A 17,327-nucleotide genomic window follows, 5' to 3' on the forward strand; every position below is an offset into this window, starting at 1 on the left:
TACGAAACACCGTCAGTGATGTTACAACCAGCGCTTCGCGGATCATGAAACAGCGACAACGAAATGAGAAACACGGACACCTGAAACACATCTTGAATAACTGAACAGCTTTTAGCCAAAGTGTAACTATATCAAAAATTCAAAGGAGTAAAGAAAACGTTATGAATTTTTAATTTTCAGTGTAAGCTAAGACAAAGAAGTTAACGCAAGTCGGATTCAAATCTTACGGTTCAATAAATGATAGATCTCAGACAAGGAGAGAAATATGGCGATGCCATTTTTTGCCATAAAGATAGATTCATCTTTTCCGTACTTTATGAAGATCACCAGACGAATTATCAAGGACATCACATTGACCAAAACCATTTGAATACCATTGCGGATGATGACGAGCTTCTTGCGAAGTTGGCAGCGTCCTTGATCGAGTTTATTTTCCACCATTTGTAAAAGGGACAACGCAAAGCTAAAACAAGCCACGCTGATCATCATTATTCCAAATCCTTTCTTAACTAGACTAGCACGTGCGTAGGTCTTTGCACATGACGTCATACCTTTCTCAATCTTTCTGAGAAATCAGCTCAGCATGACCTTAATGGCATAATTAGAATGATTAAATTAACTTTGTCTTTGCATTTTCTTGCAATCAATCACGACTGTTTTTTGCTTGCTCAAATAAGTTTACTTGTACGAAATCTTAGTCAAGACGAACATGATAATCAAGCGAACAGAGAACTTCAAACTTTTCATGACTCGTGCTTTGGAAGGGACTGTTGCTCTACATCAATTAAAATATGTAATTAATGCTTGAGAATAAATTCAAAAGAAAGGCAAAAAAGTAGAAGTTTCAACAACCATTCCCTGAGTATTTCTAAGTTATTTCAAGAGGAGCAGACATAAGGAGAATTTGCATACCTCATTGTTTACACAAGAATCAAATACGTAGAATAAATTCAGTTAAACTTGTGATCCTGAACTCTGCGCAGCGTGACACGCTGGGAAAGAAAACGACTATTTCTACAGTAGCCTGTTCAACTTTTAATGACATTTTATTAAAATCAGGGAAGTTTTAGGTAGTTTAATTCCTTCTCGCATGTTATCGACTAAGTTTACCGAGTGTATGGCATTTGTAGACTGCAGACAGCAGAATGGAGACTTTTAAATTAACTGATATCGTATTCCATTTTCCATTACCGAGAAGAGATAGAGCTAACTGTAAATAGGGTAGCCTGAGTGCTATACAGGTTGACCTGTGTGATATTCGCGCTAACTGGGACGCTATTTAGGCCTAAATGCAGTCTGCAGTCTGCAGTCTGCAAAGTACAAATGTCATAACGGTATTAAACACAACAAGATGATAGTACAGCCTGAGAAGGCAAATCGAGGAAAATTGACAAACCAAAAGTTTATCCCGGCAATAGAACTTTGTTTCAGTCTATAAAATTTAAATTAAGTTTAACATGGTTATGTGTCTGGGTCGGGTTGCTGAAAGCCAATTAAGCTAACCCAGGATCAGCGAGAATTTGATTTCAGTTTTGTAATCTTCCGGTGAGGTTTTCTGTTTATACTGTTTGCCCTTTAGTTTAGAGTTTGAATAACTTCAAACTACACAAAACAGAAGCAGTGAAGTTATTTCTAGACAAGAAAATTTTTAAAAAAATAAAAATTTAATCCTGGGTTAGCGTTAACCGATTTTCGAGTAACCCGGCCCTTTAATATATTACTTTTTCATCACTTTAGACAAAACATCCAGCGAACGGAATGGAAGGAAATCCAACGCTAGAATTACAGCTTACACGGTACATTGGAGCACTTCTATTTACTCCACAATGAATTTTTTAGCATTCCATTCAATCGGTGATCACTAGCTACACAATTAAACTATACTTTTCGATGAAAGAAACACAGTTAAACATCGAAGAGGTTTCTTTTCACCTTGTATCGATTAAGTGTAAATTATAAATTTAAAAAGCTGAGTATAGCACAACATAAGAAAATAGGAAGAAAGTAGTATTAAACACGACCCTACACTAGATCTAACATTCAATTAAGCGTAACGTTTTCATAGCATTACTTCTGTAAGTAAAAACTTTCATAGGATCTCACATCATGTAAACAAAGCATCCAGCATACGGGATCTAAAGGGCAATCAGCCAACTTCGCGAATTATACCTCACTGCACGAGAACAACAGAGCACTAGCTTTCATTAAAATCCACAGAAAGTTTGCCTTTTTGATGTTTAACAACAATTTAAAATATCGCTGTCGATATTCAAGAAATACAATTGAAAACTGAAGAGGTCCCTAAGCGGAAAAAACTTTGTTATTACGTGAACTGAAAAAGTTAACTGGACTCAACATTTCAGATGAGCCAACATCTTGAAGCAAACTGAAACAGGCCGTAGCCAAAATCGAACTTGTTTCCTACAGTTTTCAAATATCGCAGCTGGAGAATAAACTTTGATGTTCTGGCAGTTTCACTGAGTATTGTTGCATGATGCTAGATCGAACTGCTGGGATTGCTTAACCAGGGCTTTCCAGATTAAAAGACTTCAAAACCGCAACATAGTAGTGAAATGCCACGTCACTTGAAAGTCATTATGAAAAACTAAACACCGGTACTTAAGCCAAAAGTGTTACTATTAACTTAATTAAGATTAACTTAATTAAGATTCAAAAGATTAAAGGAAAGGCTGTGACATTCAGTTATAAAATTTCGTTGAGGTTAAGACCAAGATGTTAAAGTTAGCCGAATTCAAGTTTTCCAATAGTGATAGATCTCCAACGAGGAGAGAAATATTGCGATGCCATTTTTTGCTATAAAGATAGACTCATCTTTCTTGTACTCTATGAAGATCACCAGCCGAATTATCAAGAAGACCAAATTCACGAACACCATTTGAATACCATTGCGGATAATGGCGAGCTTCTTGTCAAGTTCGCAGCTTCCGTTTTCGAGTTTATTTTCACCTATTTGTAGCAAAGTCAACACAAAGCTAAAACATGCCACGGTGATCATCGCTATTCCAAATCCTTTCTTGATTCCATAGTTGTTTTCTCTCTCGTCAAGAACGACGTCCAACATCTCGACGCCATCGAAAAGATCAATGGATATGTGAACAGATAATTCTTTAGCAAGCTGTCTGTATTCTTCGTTGTCGCTCAAATCGTCTGCCGTGTTTAGTAACACGAGGAACAGGACAGGAGTAAGGCACAAAATAACTTTCAAGCAATTAGGACCAAGGAAGTTTTCTTTGTCGAGTTCGTCTCCGCATACTCCAAAAGTGATGGCTATGTTTGGTACTAAGGCGACCAGAACGTATAACCCCCAAGTAAAAAACATTCTGATAAGTTCAGCATCGGTTTTCAGGCAATAACCCCAGTACAATATTGCTGGTACATACAAAATTATGACAGCAATCCAACGCAAATCATCTGTATACCATGTTGGATAAGCCGCGAAAAATCCACACTGAGTCAAAAACAGAGCGAGAACTACAAAGCGTCCCACGAAAACTAATCGTATAGACTTGATTTTTCTCATAAGAAAGGACAGAACACCCGCCATTGTAGAAATCGAAATCTTAAGTGAACTGTTCGTACACTGACCAATCACTTCTACGAATTCGGAAATGACACGTGGCGTTTTCCGAGAATTGAAATGAGGTAATCGAAAGTAAATATATACATACCGAAGGGGGTTTCCCGGTTGGTTAGTCAAGAAATTTCATTGTGTTCATATTCTGCGGGATATGAAGCCAGTGACTACGAATGAACGCTAAGCAACTGCAAGGTGAAGAAAAAGACTCGTCCAATCCAAGCTAGACATAAACTCTGGGGCCATGTTTCAAACTCCAGCTAATACAATGTGTTTTTTGTCAGACACTGAGGTTTCTAACAAGGTATTGAATACATGAATTTAAGGTCGCGACCTTTCCAAGAAAACTAACGGGTTTCATTACATATATGGCACTTTTCGAGAAACACTCCATAAAATACTTGTAATTCTTGACGCATGATGTCATGATGATGATGTCATGATGCCTTTTTAATGACATACATAAGATGACCAGCTTTGTTTTTGCATTTTATTGCAGCCATGACTGTTTTGCTTGTTCAAATACGTTTACTTCAATCGAAATCTTAACCAAGGCAAGCCTGATAATCTAACTTATGCTGAGCCGTGCGTGTTATTAATGCTTGTACATTAATTTGAACGACACAGTAGAAAAGTAGAATTTCAACCATGTATTTATGAGTTTTTCCGCGATAACATATGAGCAATCTCTTACCTCATTTTTACAAAAGAACCAGAATTTAAGAAGAAATTTAGTAAAACTTAGTGATCATAGATTCTGTGCTGTGACACTCTGGGAAAGAAATCAACCATTTCTAAATCCTGTTCAACTTTTAATGAAATTTATGAAAATTATGGAAATTTTGGGTTGTCTCTTTTCGTCTTTTATCGAATAATTGTAAATGTCACAAGCTGATAAAACAACAGCACAGCATAAGAAGGCAAGAAGATGTCTACTTAATAGAGCCTTGGTTAAGTCTCTACCAAATAAATTTTTGTTTTGCGTACAGTATTATTTCTGTTAATATAAATTTTCATAGGATCTCACGTCACACTAGACAAAAATCCAGCAAACAGAAGCTGAGGGAAAACCAAGTCTGAAAATTACAGCTCACTGTACGGCCGCGTTAACATCGGATCATTTTCAAAAAATCTCCAGATTTTGTCAAAAGCTTTCCTTGTTATGGTCAACAACAGGAAGCGCAATTAATATATTTAGCACTGAAGAGGTCCTTGAGCAGAGAAAATTAAATCATTACACAGAAACTAAAGAAACTTTCATGTTTAAAGCAGTTTTACGAAACACCGTCAGTGATGTTACAACCAGCGCTTCGCGGAATAACACATCTTGAATAACTGAACAGCTTTTAGCCAAAGTGTAACTATATCAAAAATTCAAAGGAGTAAAGAAAACGTTATGAATTTTTAATTTTCAGTGTAAGCTAAGACAAAGAAGTTAACGCAAGTCGGATTCAAATCTTACGGTTCAATAAATGATAGATCTCAGACAAGGAGAGAAATATGGCGATGCCATTTTTTGCCATAAAGATAGATTCATCTTTTCCGTACTTTATGAAGATCACCAGACGAATTATCAAGAAGATCACATTCACCAGAACCATTTGAATACCACTGCGGATGATGACGAGCTTCTTGCGAAGTTGGCAGCGTCCTTGATCGAGCTTATTTTCCACCATTTGTAAAAGGGACAACGCAAAGCTAAAACAAGCCACGCTGATCATCATTATTCCAAATCCTTTCTCAATTCCGTAGTGATTCTCTCTCTCGTCGAGTACCACATCCAACATGGCGACTCCATCGAACAGATCAATGGATATGCGAAGAGACAACTGCGTAGCAAGCTGTCTATAGTCTTCGTGTTCTCCCAAGTCTTTTGCTGTGTTTAGTAAAAGGAGGAACAGAACTGGAGTGAAGCATATAATCACTTTCAAAGTGTTTGGGCCGAGATAGCTTTCGTTGTCGAGTTCGTCTCCACATACTCCAAACGTGATGGCTATGTTGGGTACTAAAGCAACCAGAACGAACAGTCCCCAGGTATGAAACATTCTGGCAAGTCCTGCACCAATTTTCAGGCAGTGACCCCAGTAAAATATCGCTGGAAAGTACAACGTTACGACAGCAATCCAACGCAGATTATCCGTGTACCATATTGGATAAGCGGCGAAAAAACTACACTGTGTCAAAAGCAGGACGAATACTGCAAAACGCCCCACAAAAACTAATCGTATAGACTTGATAATTTTCTTGAGAGAGGATAAAACTTTCGCCATTGTAGAAAACCCAAGAGAACTGCTCATTACCATTCCTGACATCAATCATTTAATTAATTAATTACGTCATAATGCACGCGACATGCAATTTGAAAGTTCTACGACAATGGAGCGTTTGCATTCCCGTAGACAGTAACCATGCAAATTTATCGGAAAAACAAAACAGCTTACATAGGAAAAGAGTTGAACTCCCACAGGATCAGCTTGGTACACAAACATAGGCGCCGTTTTGTTAGCCTGCGACCAGGCTCAAAATGGAGCACAAGCGCAAGCGGTTGCCGTGACGTCATGTGATGAAGCTCCGCTATAAAGGTATTCACGTCATTACAATAGTTGCATCAATTGCTGCGTCCTTTTCGAGAAATGATGCATGCCGAAGGGGATTTTCTGTTTGCCACATGACATTAACATACTGTGAGTTCTCCTGCTTGGGTGAGTGGAAAGAAAATCTAGATCGTTTTTCAAGGTAAAACAGTTTGGTAAACAGTTTTTAAACACCTTCCTGCTGTGGGCATGAAGGCCGAAGATTAAAGAACTTTGTCAAAGTTTACTGTGAGAACTTTCTTTTCAGTTCAGGAAGCGTTGGTTATATCGCTTATTAAAATTTTCCCCCTTTAACACAATAGTGTTTTCTTTATGAAAATAGTAATTCCATATTCCATTTTCCGCAAAGGAGAGCTCATATCAATTAAAATCCACCGCAAAATTCACGAGTCTGCTCATACAGAACTTTGATTTGATTTAAGATAACCTACAAAGTAGTTGTATTCTTCTTAGCAACTATTATATCGATTGTGACGCAAAATTCAGTCGCTATATTTAGGCAGGCGTCTATTACGTGGTGCGAGGGTGTTCTGGGAAGGGACTTAACCCATGATCTCGCTGCAGATCCTCTCGGATCGTCTGTTTTTCCAACAAAATAACTGATTAGAGACTGGGTACAAGTCAGGCCGTAGAAGATCGCAATCAGGTTCCTTGTCTGAAATGTTTATGAGGTCACCGAGAGTTCTCTTTTCTAATTTCCGTTATATATTACCAAATGCCAAAACATATGCAAAAAAAAAAAAAAATGCATAAATGATTTTGCTTAAAAGAAAATAGAACGAGTATTTTTGGCAAGAAGCATGCGAATACATTAGTGATTTACAGTTAACTAAACTTTATGTTGTGTTGTGTTTGCAAATCATCTTTTTTGGTGCATTTAACACGATCGAAACAAGCGCTTGCTTTAACAATGAACATCAGCTAAATGCAATATTTGGAATCATATTTTTGCTTACGTCGCCCTTGTTTTCAATTGGAAATGGCTTTATGCTTTACACCGTAAACTGTGATCCACTGAAATTCTTCAACAAACCCACAAACGTGTCACTCGTCATTCTGTTCCTTGGTTCCTTGACCGTTACACTGCACTTGTGTTTCCGCTGTCAAATCGACACCACGTTATAATCACACGGGCAAAACGAATCTGCACAGCATCGACAGTAACCTCTTTGCTGTTCTCCTGCATTCTATTCGTCGGCATCTCAAAATACGTGTTTTACCTACTGAACCCCCTCCCCTCTCCCCGGACCATAATGGTGTGTTTTCCATATCCTCAATAGTAAAGATATAGATGACGTTCAGTTGAGGAACAGTCGGATGTAAAAGCTTCATCTGGTTTCTTAAGTTCTCAATGAAAAATTCACTTCTTCCAGTTAATGAAAATGTAGGCAGACAAAGTCAAAAATACTCAATGAAAATGTATGCAAAGAAAGTCAAAATACTCAAGTTTTAGAAAACATCTTAGCTTGGCAAAAGTCAAACGCTCGAAATGCGGTTTGGATTGTTCAGAATAATGTTCACATGGCGGAAACTTCAATAAAAGGAACTTGCAGCTAACTCGGCGGAAATTTTGCAGCTAAAATGAAACTGCACACGTCACACGTTACGGCGATACGGCAGCCATTTTGAATTATATTGTATCAAATAGCTATTCTGGGATGCTCAGGGGAGAAAATTAAGATGTATTTGCCCCTGAGTATCCCATAATAGCAATTTGAAATAAGAGAATTCAAGCTAGCCGCCGTATCGCCGAAAAGGTCAATTAAATAGAGATTTTTACCATGATGGCCCAATAGGAATTAGGTTGGGCCAGCGTGCACGCTATACCATGATATACATTTCCAGTTATACGCTTATACGTGAAGAAATTTAGTAAGCAGTGATGAAAACAAAAGAGACTTTTTCTGTTCACTGAACCAGTGATAATGGGTGTCACACCATTATCACTGCACTGTTGGTTGCTAGATTATTTTTCGCTCTATTAATTTCTCAACTTCTTATATATGCCTGGTCAAATTAATGCTTCAGCAATTAAATAATAAATAATTTCTTGTACTCAGAGTGCAATAAAATTCAACAGTAGAATCTGTCGTTGGGCTCAACCGATCGTCATTAGCCACGTGATTTTCACGTGATGTCATCTTCGTCATATTGGATGACATTGACAAAAGATTGCTCAATAGCTTGTTTTTGGTTTGTGTCATCCAAGCTCCATCAGACCTTGTCATTTCAACCAAACGATATATTCCTAAAATCGATCAGGATAGAAGACCTGCGTGTAAACCAGCTAAGGCTGATGTGCCTTCCTTGTAAATTTATTAAAATTTATTTATATGTAGTGGTTGAGGTGTGGTAAAGTTTGCTTGTCCTTTCGTTATGTCTGTCCATAATGGACCATAACTCTTTTATTTTGATTTGTTGTTACGTTGTCAATGTGCACCTCTTTTGTTTTCGTTTGGCCCAATTAATATACAGAATACAGGTAGCCTCCCTTCAGAGCCACTGCCATTCAAGATTTTATTCTTAGTATCCGTCGTTTCAAAATCGCTTGGGATTTGCTTAAAGTGAGCTAAGAAGCGCAATGGACCAAAGGAGAGCTGTACAAGAGCCTTTCGCTGTCTCTGACAAGATTATGTATTTAATTCACGCTTACCGAGCTTCACAAGCTTTATTTACGGCTTGCGATCTTGGCATCTTCGACATACTGCACACATCATCAACTCCTCTATCGGCACAAGTAATATCGCAGAACTTGTCCTCGAATCCAGATGCTACAACGCGACTCCTAGACAGCCTTGTTTCCCTGGAATTGTTGGAAAAGGCCAAACAAGGTGACCTGTGGTTGTACAACAACACCGCTATCGCAAACAAGTTTCTAACGAAATCCAGTCGTGAATCCCTTATGGATTTCATAGCCATAAATAACAAAACTGTATACCCTATGTTTGCCAACTTAGAAAGCGCAGTTCGAGAAGGGACAACCCAGTGGATGAAAACATTTGGACGGTCCTCAGAGGAACTGTGGAAAGAACTGTATGGAAGCCAAGAGGCCTGTTTACGATTCACGGGTGCAATGCACGGTTCTTCACTGCATGGATGTGACGCAGTGGCCCAAGCATTTGATTTAACAGCGTACACAAAATGCTGCGATTTAGGAGGTTAGATTTGTGAAGATTATGATCAGTATTAGCATGATTTGTTTCGGGTTTCCAAAGGACAGAGAACTATAAAGGTTAGAATATCGGGAAAGGTACTTCAAGTAAGGGAAATACTAGTTGTTGATTTAATATGTGCGCTTAAGATGTCGATATTTTTGACAGTTGGACACATTCTGACATTAACTTTGTTACTATGTTAGTTTTGTGTAGGGGTGGGCGAGGGAACATATGAATTCCTTTCCTGGGGTAGGTGAGAAAAGAAGTCCTTTTGGAAATACTAAGAACTTGCCACTCTCCATTCCCCAGAGATTACTAGGGGCTTACTGTATTTGTAAATTTGCTTATTTTAGCGGGTAAAGGAGAGTTGTTTTCTTGATCGCAACATCCAAAACAAATACGCCCTCATGTGTCGAGGTTTTTTGATGAAACCAAAACCAAATAACATGTTTATTTCCAATCCATTTTAAAAATTACTATTACTTATTGTGTCAGGAATTGTTGGTATTGGATCGGGGGTAACATATAGCGGGACTTTGTGTGACCGTTGCAGAGGTTTGCGTGACTTCATCCGCTTGACGTTGACTCTCAGTCACGTAATTCTGGCTACGTAACGGCAATGGATTTTTTGGGTCTTATGCTGGATATCTAATTTTGTGGTTTCGTTCAAAATTCTAAACATTGTTATCATCTTATTTATCTAGGGGCTGCAGGAACCATGGCATATGCTTTGTGTCAGTACAATCCTCGCATGAAGATCACAGTTTGTGAACTGCCGTCAGTGGTAAACTGCGCTCACCACTTCAAGCCGTCCCTCGAGGCTTGCCCAAATCAAGGCAACGTCTCTTTTGTGGCTAGTGATTTCCTCCAGTCTGATTTATCAAAGGCTGATTTGTACGTGATATGTCGTACACTCCACAATTGGTCTGATGAAAAAGTCGACTTGATTCTCTCGAAAGTTTTCAAAAGTTTGCCTTCAGGTATGCATTAGAACTCTTATGTATATGACTTTCTATTATGCACTAACTGCAGTTTTCCATTGACCCCTTCAACACCATTCGTGCACTTCCGTTGGGTTGCTGTTCCTTCACTCCAAAAAAACACACTTTTACTCCAGAAAAAAAGAAACAAAGAAAACGTTTCTGCAACATAATTTGACCAATAGGAGAAAATATATATAGGTTATTGACCAAGCGTGAGGTCAAGATGGCTGGATATTGGACAATTCTTGCGTGTTTAGCCACAGCGTTGGATTTGGTTCATCTTGCCTGCTGACGGAGTAAGCCATAAAATAACCCGTGTTTTTAACCAATCAGAAGGAACAAAACCACTCGCGACGTCGTATACGCTCGTTTTCCCGCGCTTAGCGCGCGTTACCTGTTAAAACTTTGATTCTGATTGGATCAGTACGTCACCGTACGCCAACCGTGATTGGCCAGACTTGTTTCCTTTGTTTCCGGCTTCATATCGTCTCTGCCGGAAATTTTTCACAACTCCAACTTTGACAACACGTTAACTTTGTTGCGTCGCATTTAGTGAATCATATGCACTGTAACCATTGACAATGAAAATTTTCGTTGATACTAAAACGGAAGCTAAGGTTTCCTCAAAGCCCCAGTTGCAATATCTATAATAATATTAATATAATAAGTGGTCAAGAGATTATCAAGGTAAGAGAGTGAATCCCCCATGTAGTTCCTCTAACTAAGGTGATCCCTCTTGAGTTATTTTTAGACATGGTACCCAGTTCTTCCGAGGATGCTACTCACGCGATGCGTCGACAACCGAAGCGATTTTCTCGAAAGTACCTGAGACGAAATGGCGGGAACGTCATTTTATATGTTTTGATTTCGTTTCAGAGCAGAGATGTTTTCTGAACTCTTAGCCGTCTTTTTGTTCGGCCGGGCTTTCGTTTGTTTTGTGCTCGTTTGGCTGTTCATTATTTGGCTGTTTATTCGGTTTTAGAAAGTTTAATTAAGCAAACTTTAACGGCAACGGCAACGGCAACGAGTACAATGGCTGTGTAAGCGTGCGTTATAATTCTTTGTTCACTTCTTTGCCGTTGTTTACAAAAGGTCACAAAACAACAACGTGAAATAGCCATATTCTGCATATTCGAGAAAACGTGAACTATAAGACGGCCAATTTTTAAAATTTCAATTTCGAATTTTGACGCTGTCTTTATTCTGTTTGGGATATTTCTGACAGTATAGACACACGAGTCTAAATTCTCGCGAGATTCGTAGGCTAAACATTAAGTCGTTTTTAATCGATGTTGCCTTTGGCGTTGTTGCTGTTGCTGCTTAAACTGCTTTTGTCACTTGGGCAGCGAGCGTCTTCCTGCACTTTCGACCATTTGTTTGTTTGTTCGGTTGTGGCTAGCATGTGTTTGGGCGTTTGTTTGCTTTGCACTCGTTTGTCTACGCATTTCTCTGCCGTTCATTCGGTTTTTATTAGAGAGGTTAAGCATGACGTTAACGGCAGACGGCAAACGGCAAAGATAACTTCTCATTTTGATTTCTTTTCTTCTAATCCGTAGATAAAGCACACAAAAATGGAATAACGTCTCCTACTATTCATTCCAAATACAAATAATTTCACTCTACTTTACACACAGCTGAAGAGAGACGGTAAAAGTTTCCTTTTTGCCGTTTGCCGTTTGTCGTTAACGTCATGCTTAACCTCTCTGTTGTTTGTGCAGGGGACATCCGTCTCTTATTTAAACTCCTATTAAAGTTTCGAGATGTATTGAAACATACCGAGAGCCGAAGCTCCTCTGCTTGTGATCAAATACCAAAGAAGACATCCCCACAGCGTTGAAGGTTTTCCTTTGCTTTGAAACGAAACGAAGCGAAACATAAACAGATCCTCCACGAAAACATCCACGCAACGCGCGTATAATTTCCGCGGAAGAACTGGGTACAATGTCTAAAAATCACTTAAGAGGGATTACCTTATTTAGAGGACCTATACGGGGGAGTCACTCTCTTACCTTGATAATCTCTTGAAGTGGTATATCTACAAGTGGTTAAATTATTGCTGCATAATCTTCAGGTGGCGCTCTTCTCATCTGTGAGCAATTTTTAAATGAGAATAAAAGCGGCCCGGAGGACGCTCTCTCTCAGTCACTGACCATGCTACTGTTATGTGAAGGAAAGGAAAGATCAGCGAAAGAATATAAACAGGTTTTGGAGAACCATGGCTTCGTCGACATTCAAGCGAAACTAGTTCACCTTACTATGGATGCCATTTTATGCAAAAAGATTTAAGTTTAAGACAATTCTCTGTTTTAAAACTTAATGACAGTCCTTTAAGGGTTTCAAAGTTTTGGGGGGCTTTAACAATGTTCATAAATTTCAGTCCTTGGCTGGGGGGGGGGGGGGGGTGGGAGGGGTCACTGTTAATCATACCCTTCCAAGCTCATTTTTCTGCGCTCCAATAAGTTTTATTATTATATGGCTTGTTCTTGTAGCCGATATAACGCGCGCTCTGATTGGCTAATTGTAGGGCATTATTCTCCCGTAATGCCCACGGGCTGATTCTGGACTTGCAAAAACAAAGCAAAAAGCCATATAATAAACAACATATTGACCTCGAAAGTTCGGTCTTTACGGGAAAATGTCAAAACCTCAGCCTTGCCATATACGGCAAGGTCTCGGTCTGAGATTTTCCCGTAAAGACCTCACTCTCGGTTAATAAGTAGTTAATAAGTCAAAAGGATTCGGGGTTTAAGTTTTCAGGTTAAGTTTTCCTAGGTTAATTAAAATAGGTTTGGAGGCTAAGCTTCAAAATGTGGTAGTCTAATATGCAAATTGCAATTATACCTACATTTTGTATTGCTAGAGTTTAGCTTAGAATTTATCACCGTTTCAAAGATCAGAAATTTTTGTTTTAGTTCAGAACATCATGACGAAGCTACACGCATCAGAGAAAGTTAAAGTAAAATCGTGTTTACGAGGTCAGTTGCCAAGAATGTTTATGGTTTTGGATAACTTTATTTCCATTCAGTAAACAGAACTTCAACGTGTCTATCTGATTTAAGATTAGCTTTTGTTAAATTAAGAGTAAAGATTTCTCAGTAAACCTAAGGATATATGACTCATTTAAGATTACATGAAATGTAACCGTTTCAAAATATTAATTCTGACTACTCTAACACGAGACATTCAATGTGAATAGTTTTTTTGAGGATGGGTCAGTCAGTCATCTGTCATAGATGTATTACGTCTTACAACATAATCTGTATCCTTACAAATTACAACTACTGGTGCTAACAATTAGAACTTGTACTACGCCAGATACGAAAAACCACTAAAATAAACTGAACACCCTTTGGATGTGGCCAGAAAATATGTGGAAACGGTTCCTCGGCTAATGCAGCAGCACAAGACCCCGAGGAAAGGGTACAAAATCAGTAACGTAGAACATTGACAACTATTCATTCAAGCTGTTATAACAAAAGCTTAATAATAACAAAACAAAGAGGACGAACACGAAGACTGACTAACCTAGAATGACCTAAATTTCCCGCCAAATGCCTAAATAGTTCTTACTCGTCCTATGACACCCCATGAGCCTCTCAATCGTGCCGTCAGAATAATAGCTTCTGACTAATTCGTCACTCAATGTTCATAAACTACGTTGGCTGGGTCCTGTTGGTTTCGTTTTCTTTTTTCTGCGCTAACCGCCTCAGAAGCTCAGGTCGTTTAGAAGTATCTACTTCCCTAAACTGTTGATCAAAGGGGAAAAAGGTTTAAATTTGGTATTTTAATGGCCTATTTGTTAGCGGTACCAGAAGTTTTAATCCGGGGGGGAGACTCCCATGTGAAGAGATCGGGGATGCTCGTCTTGCTTAGGGGTGTAAATCACAGATTTTGGTCTCGCTTAAGATGTTCGGACTAAACGCCCCTGGTTTTTTAGTCTTCAAAGTATCTTTTAGGGTGCGCTTGAAGAGACGATATAAACAATCGTTGTCACTTCCGTTTTAAGTGGTATCTTTGAGGGGTCAAATAAATCTCGAGCCACACCCGTATTGGTCTCCTTTAGGGGCTCAATTTTCCAACATGCATCTCCGACGTTTTCATATTGGAGTCCCCCGGAGTTATATTTTGTTATTCTTATGTTATTCGTATTGTTATGTTATAGTCAGCCATCTTTGGGTTATGCATCTACTACATCTAAAATTCTTTAGAGGGTATACCATTCATTAAATGAGCTGGGGCTTGACAGGAATATAGGACTTTGGAAAATTCGCTCAGCCAACTGCACGTTCAGGTGGTCATAAGAATACGTGGGTGTTTATATCATGCTCTCACGATCAATCTCCTGATGGTGTTTCTCTAATCATTTCGCCGCAGTCTGTTTCTTGGGAAATTATTCTCTGTAAAAGACGTAATAGTAATGCTAAGGATATTTCTAGAAAGTAATAGTGTTGCTACGGATATTTCTAGGAAGACATAGTGTTGCTAAGAATATTTCTAGGAGGTCCAATAGCTTATCAATTAATAAAACATCGCAATTTCGGATTCCCAGACACTGACTAGTTTCTGTAACATTGAAATTTCAGTTTCTTGCCGAAAATCCAACTTGGAGCAGTTATACACACTAGAAATCATTTACATTGCTGTGAACTCGAAGCGCGAAAACCATAGCGCCGACGCCAACACGGAATTCGGATTTGTTCGCAGTCATGGTAAACGGATTCATTCTTTTCGGTCGCCCTGTTGTATTTGCAATACTGGCACTATTTCAAGGCGGTGTGTTGATAAAGTTTCTTGTTAAGCACCACAGCATCAAAAATTGGTTCTTCCTTGCTGTACCGTTTCCCGCTTTTATAGCGTGGATCTGGCACGTAAACGACATAGCGGGACATTTTCGCTGGATGTTTGTAGTCTGGCTGTTTCATGTTGGTATAGGATTGGTACCCTTCGTTGGAACCATATTTGCGCTCATCAAGAACAAGTTCATTGCAGGAGAACCATACGGTGCTGATAGTCTGAAATTGATCCTATGCGTTTCACCGCTTCTTCCGCTGATTTTATTAAACGACCCAAGCGTGGAAACAGACTCAAGTGATTATCGCGTGTTGATAACCGATCTTTCTTACAAGATGATCATCGATTTCTTCGATGGAGTGGACATGCTGAGTATCATTCTACAAGAAAACGAAGGCAATCATGGCATTCCAACGAGCTACGAAAGCGCTATAGTTGCTTTGGTGTGTATTAGCTTTCTGCTTTCTCCTATGGCTCTATTTGGGCACAAGGTAGATGAAAATGATCTTATTAGAAGCAGCAATGCAGTTGTAGCCGTCCGCATCGTCTTTCAAGTTTGTTTTAATACTCTGTTTCTCGCGCTTCGCGTGGTAATACACCTCAAGTACGGTGTAAATCTTTCTGTATTCACTGCCAAGAATGTGATTATGATTTTAATCGCACTTTTCAAGGTAATCTCCTTCTTAGAATGTTGCGAAAAAGAACATGAAATTGAAGTATAAATACTGACTTTCGCACTAAACTGGCGCTGAATTAACAGCAGTTTCAAAGCTATACAACAGTGTATCTTATAAATATTTCATGATTTTTTTTTTCCCAAACTTTCTCTTTTGACAAGTTCAATAAGTTTTCATATGTAACAAGATCAGGGTTAGATTGAAACTTCTCTTTCTTATTGATAATTCATCAAGTTAAAACAAAGAAAATCACAACCGTGAAGGAGGTTTGGATACCCGGTCTTTTAAATTAGCATAGATTTTGACGATTTTACTTCTCCGTTTACTCCTTAGTTTTTGTTTCGATTGAGAAGAAATATCAAACATTCGAGAAAATGTTTCATCAGCTATCCAAACACCTCGAATTTCGTCAAAATACTCCGCTGCGGGACGTATTTTCAACTCTCTTCTTGGTGTTTGGATGTCCCGATGAAACACTGTCTCCCGTGTTTTTGATATATTACAGTCGAACCTCGATTATCCGGATTTTTTGATTATCCGGACTTTTTCTCTAGTCCCAATTTTGTCATTAATATTTATAAGTCATGATCAAGATCCCTAGCAATGTTCTTTTTAAAACTATCGCGTTGAAAAGTGCAGTCAAAAGCGAGTTTATTTTGCTTTTAAAGAGCAAAAGCAGCGCTCGCACGCGTCGTAACTAATGAAGAACACTTGAATGAGCTCTGATTGGCTCAGAGTTAAGTGATTCAAGATGTACAGTAGACCATATTGTTTTCCAAACGATTTGTAAAAGTGTTGTTTCACAATTAAATGTTGCTTTATTTAAACAGTTTTGTTCTTCACTAATATTCATATTTTCGATTATCCTGACCCTCGATTATCCGGACTATTTCGTCTAGTCCCAACGAGTCCGTCGAGGTTCGACTGTGCTGCAAAACATTAGTAGAACGAGAAAGCAGTTCTTAAATAGAATTTCAGCAAGACTCCGTTGCTTGTACGATAAGATACACTCCTGCTATGATATTTTAGAATCAGCGACTTTAATATTTACACGAGGTAAATAAATAAGTTTCCTCTGGCATCTTCTGTGAATTTCATGCGTTGTTATGGACGGAAGTGCAAGTCAAATATGCGACTTTTGCCAATAAATACACAACTTTAAGTAAAGTGTAGGAAATCATCATGAAAGTTTTGCGTAAGAACACAATCTGCTACCAATGTAGGTCTGCTAGTTTTCTAACAAATAATCAAAATCTTCTAATTATAACAAAATATGCTGTGTCCCGCGTCATTGAAATTTCGGCTCAGTTCACAATCTCTATCCCAGATTCTCTTCTTTTTCCACGGACCTCCTTTCTCACTAGAGACTGCATTGAATATTAAAAAAAACAAAATGCCCTAACCAACAACAGGTTTGTAACAAATGAAAACTTTAGAGCATTTTGCGCCTCTAAGCGTCGCCAGGCTGGACAATGGTTGTGTTATTCTGAGCGAAATGTCTTGTTCTTGACGTATAGAGTATTAGGAGAAGT

General features: G+C 38.7%; 4 protein-coding genes across 5 annotated transcripts; 2 read left to right on the forward strand and 2 right to left on the reverse strand.

The window, feature by feature from the left end:
* Nucleotides 1–201: 201 nt before the first annotated feature.
* On the reverse strand, nucleotides 202–3,873 carry LOC149101254 (uncharacterized). Of its 2 annotated transcripts, XM_089276547.1 has the most exons (2): nucleotides 3,008–3,716; nucleotides 202–504 (listed from the first exon to the last, which is right to left on the reverse strand). In XM_089276547.1, the coding sequence occupies exons 1-2, from the start codon at nucleotides 3,563–3,565 to the stop codon at nucleotides 217–219; spliced, it is 846 nt and encodes a 281-aa protein (XP_089132673.1). In that variant the 5' UTR covers nucleotides 3,566–3,716; the 3' UTR covers nucleotides 202–216. The 2 variants fall into 2 exon arrangements, with proteins under 2 accessions (XP_089132673.1, XP_089132672.1); XM_089276546.1 differs by lacking the exon at nucleotides 202–504 and having other exon boundaries at nucleotides 1,012–3,873.
* A 1,103-nt stretch (nucleotides 3,874–4,976) lies between these two features.
* On the reverse strand, nucleotides 4,977–5,907 carry LOC110041147 (uncharacterized). Its single transcript, XM_020746424.2, has one exon. The coding sequence runs from the start codon at nucleotides 5,905–5,907 to the stop codon at nucleotides 5,047–5,049; it is 861 nt and encodes a 286-aa protein (XP_020602083.1). The 3' UTR covers nucleotides 4,977–5,046.
* A 2,000-nt stretch (nucleotides 5,908–7,907) lies between these two features.
* LOC149101255 (putative bifunctional dTTP/UTP pyrophosphatase/methyltransferase protein) lies at nucleotides 7,908–12,712 on the forward strand. The gene is made up of 3 exons (XM_089276454.1): nucleotides 7,908–9,347; nucleotides 10,049–10,324; nucleotides 12,399–12,712. The coding sequence occupies exons 1-3, from the start codon at nucleotides 8,771–8,773 to the stop codon at nucleotides 12,611–12,613; spliced, it is 1,068 nt and encodes a 355-aa protein (XP_089132580.1). The 5' UTR covers nucleotides 7,908–8,770; the 3' UTR covers nucleotides 12,614–12,712.
* A 42-nt stretch (nucleotides 12,713–12,754) lies between these two features.
* Nucleotides 12,755–17,189, forward strand: LOC110041129 (uncharacterized). The gene has a single exon (XM_089276064.1). The coding sequence runs from the start codon at nucleotides 15,034–15,036 to the stop codon at nucleotides 15,838–15,840; it is 807 nt and encodes a 268-aa protein (XP_089132190.1). The 5' UTR covers nucleotides 12,755–15,033; the 3' UTR covers nucleotides 15,841–17,189.
* The last annotated feature ends 138 nt before the right edge of the window (nucleotides 17,190–17,327 follow it).

The sequence above is a fragment of the Orbicella faveolata genome, unplaced genomic scaffold, assembly GCF_042242905.1.
Source record: "Orbicella faveolata isolate gen_17 unplaced genomic scaffold, um_ofav_v1 contig_4, whole genome shotgun sequence".
Lineage (NCBI taxonomy): Eukaryota > Metazoa > Cnidaria > Anthozoa > Scleractinia > Merulinidae > Orbicella > Orbicella faveolata.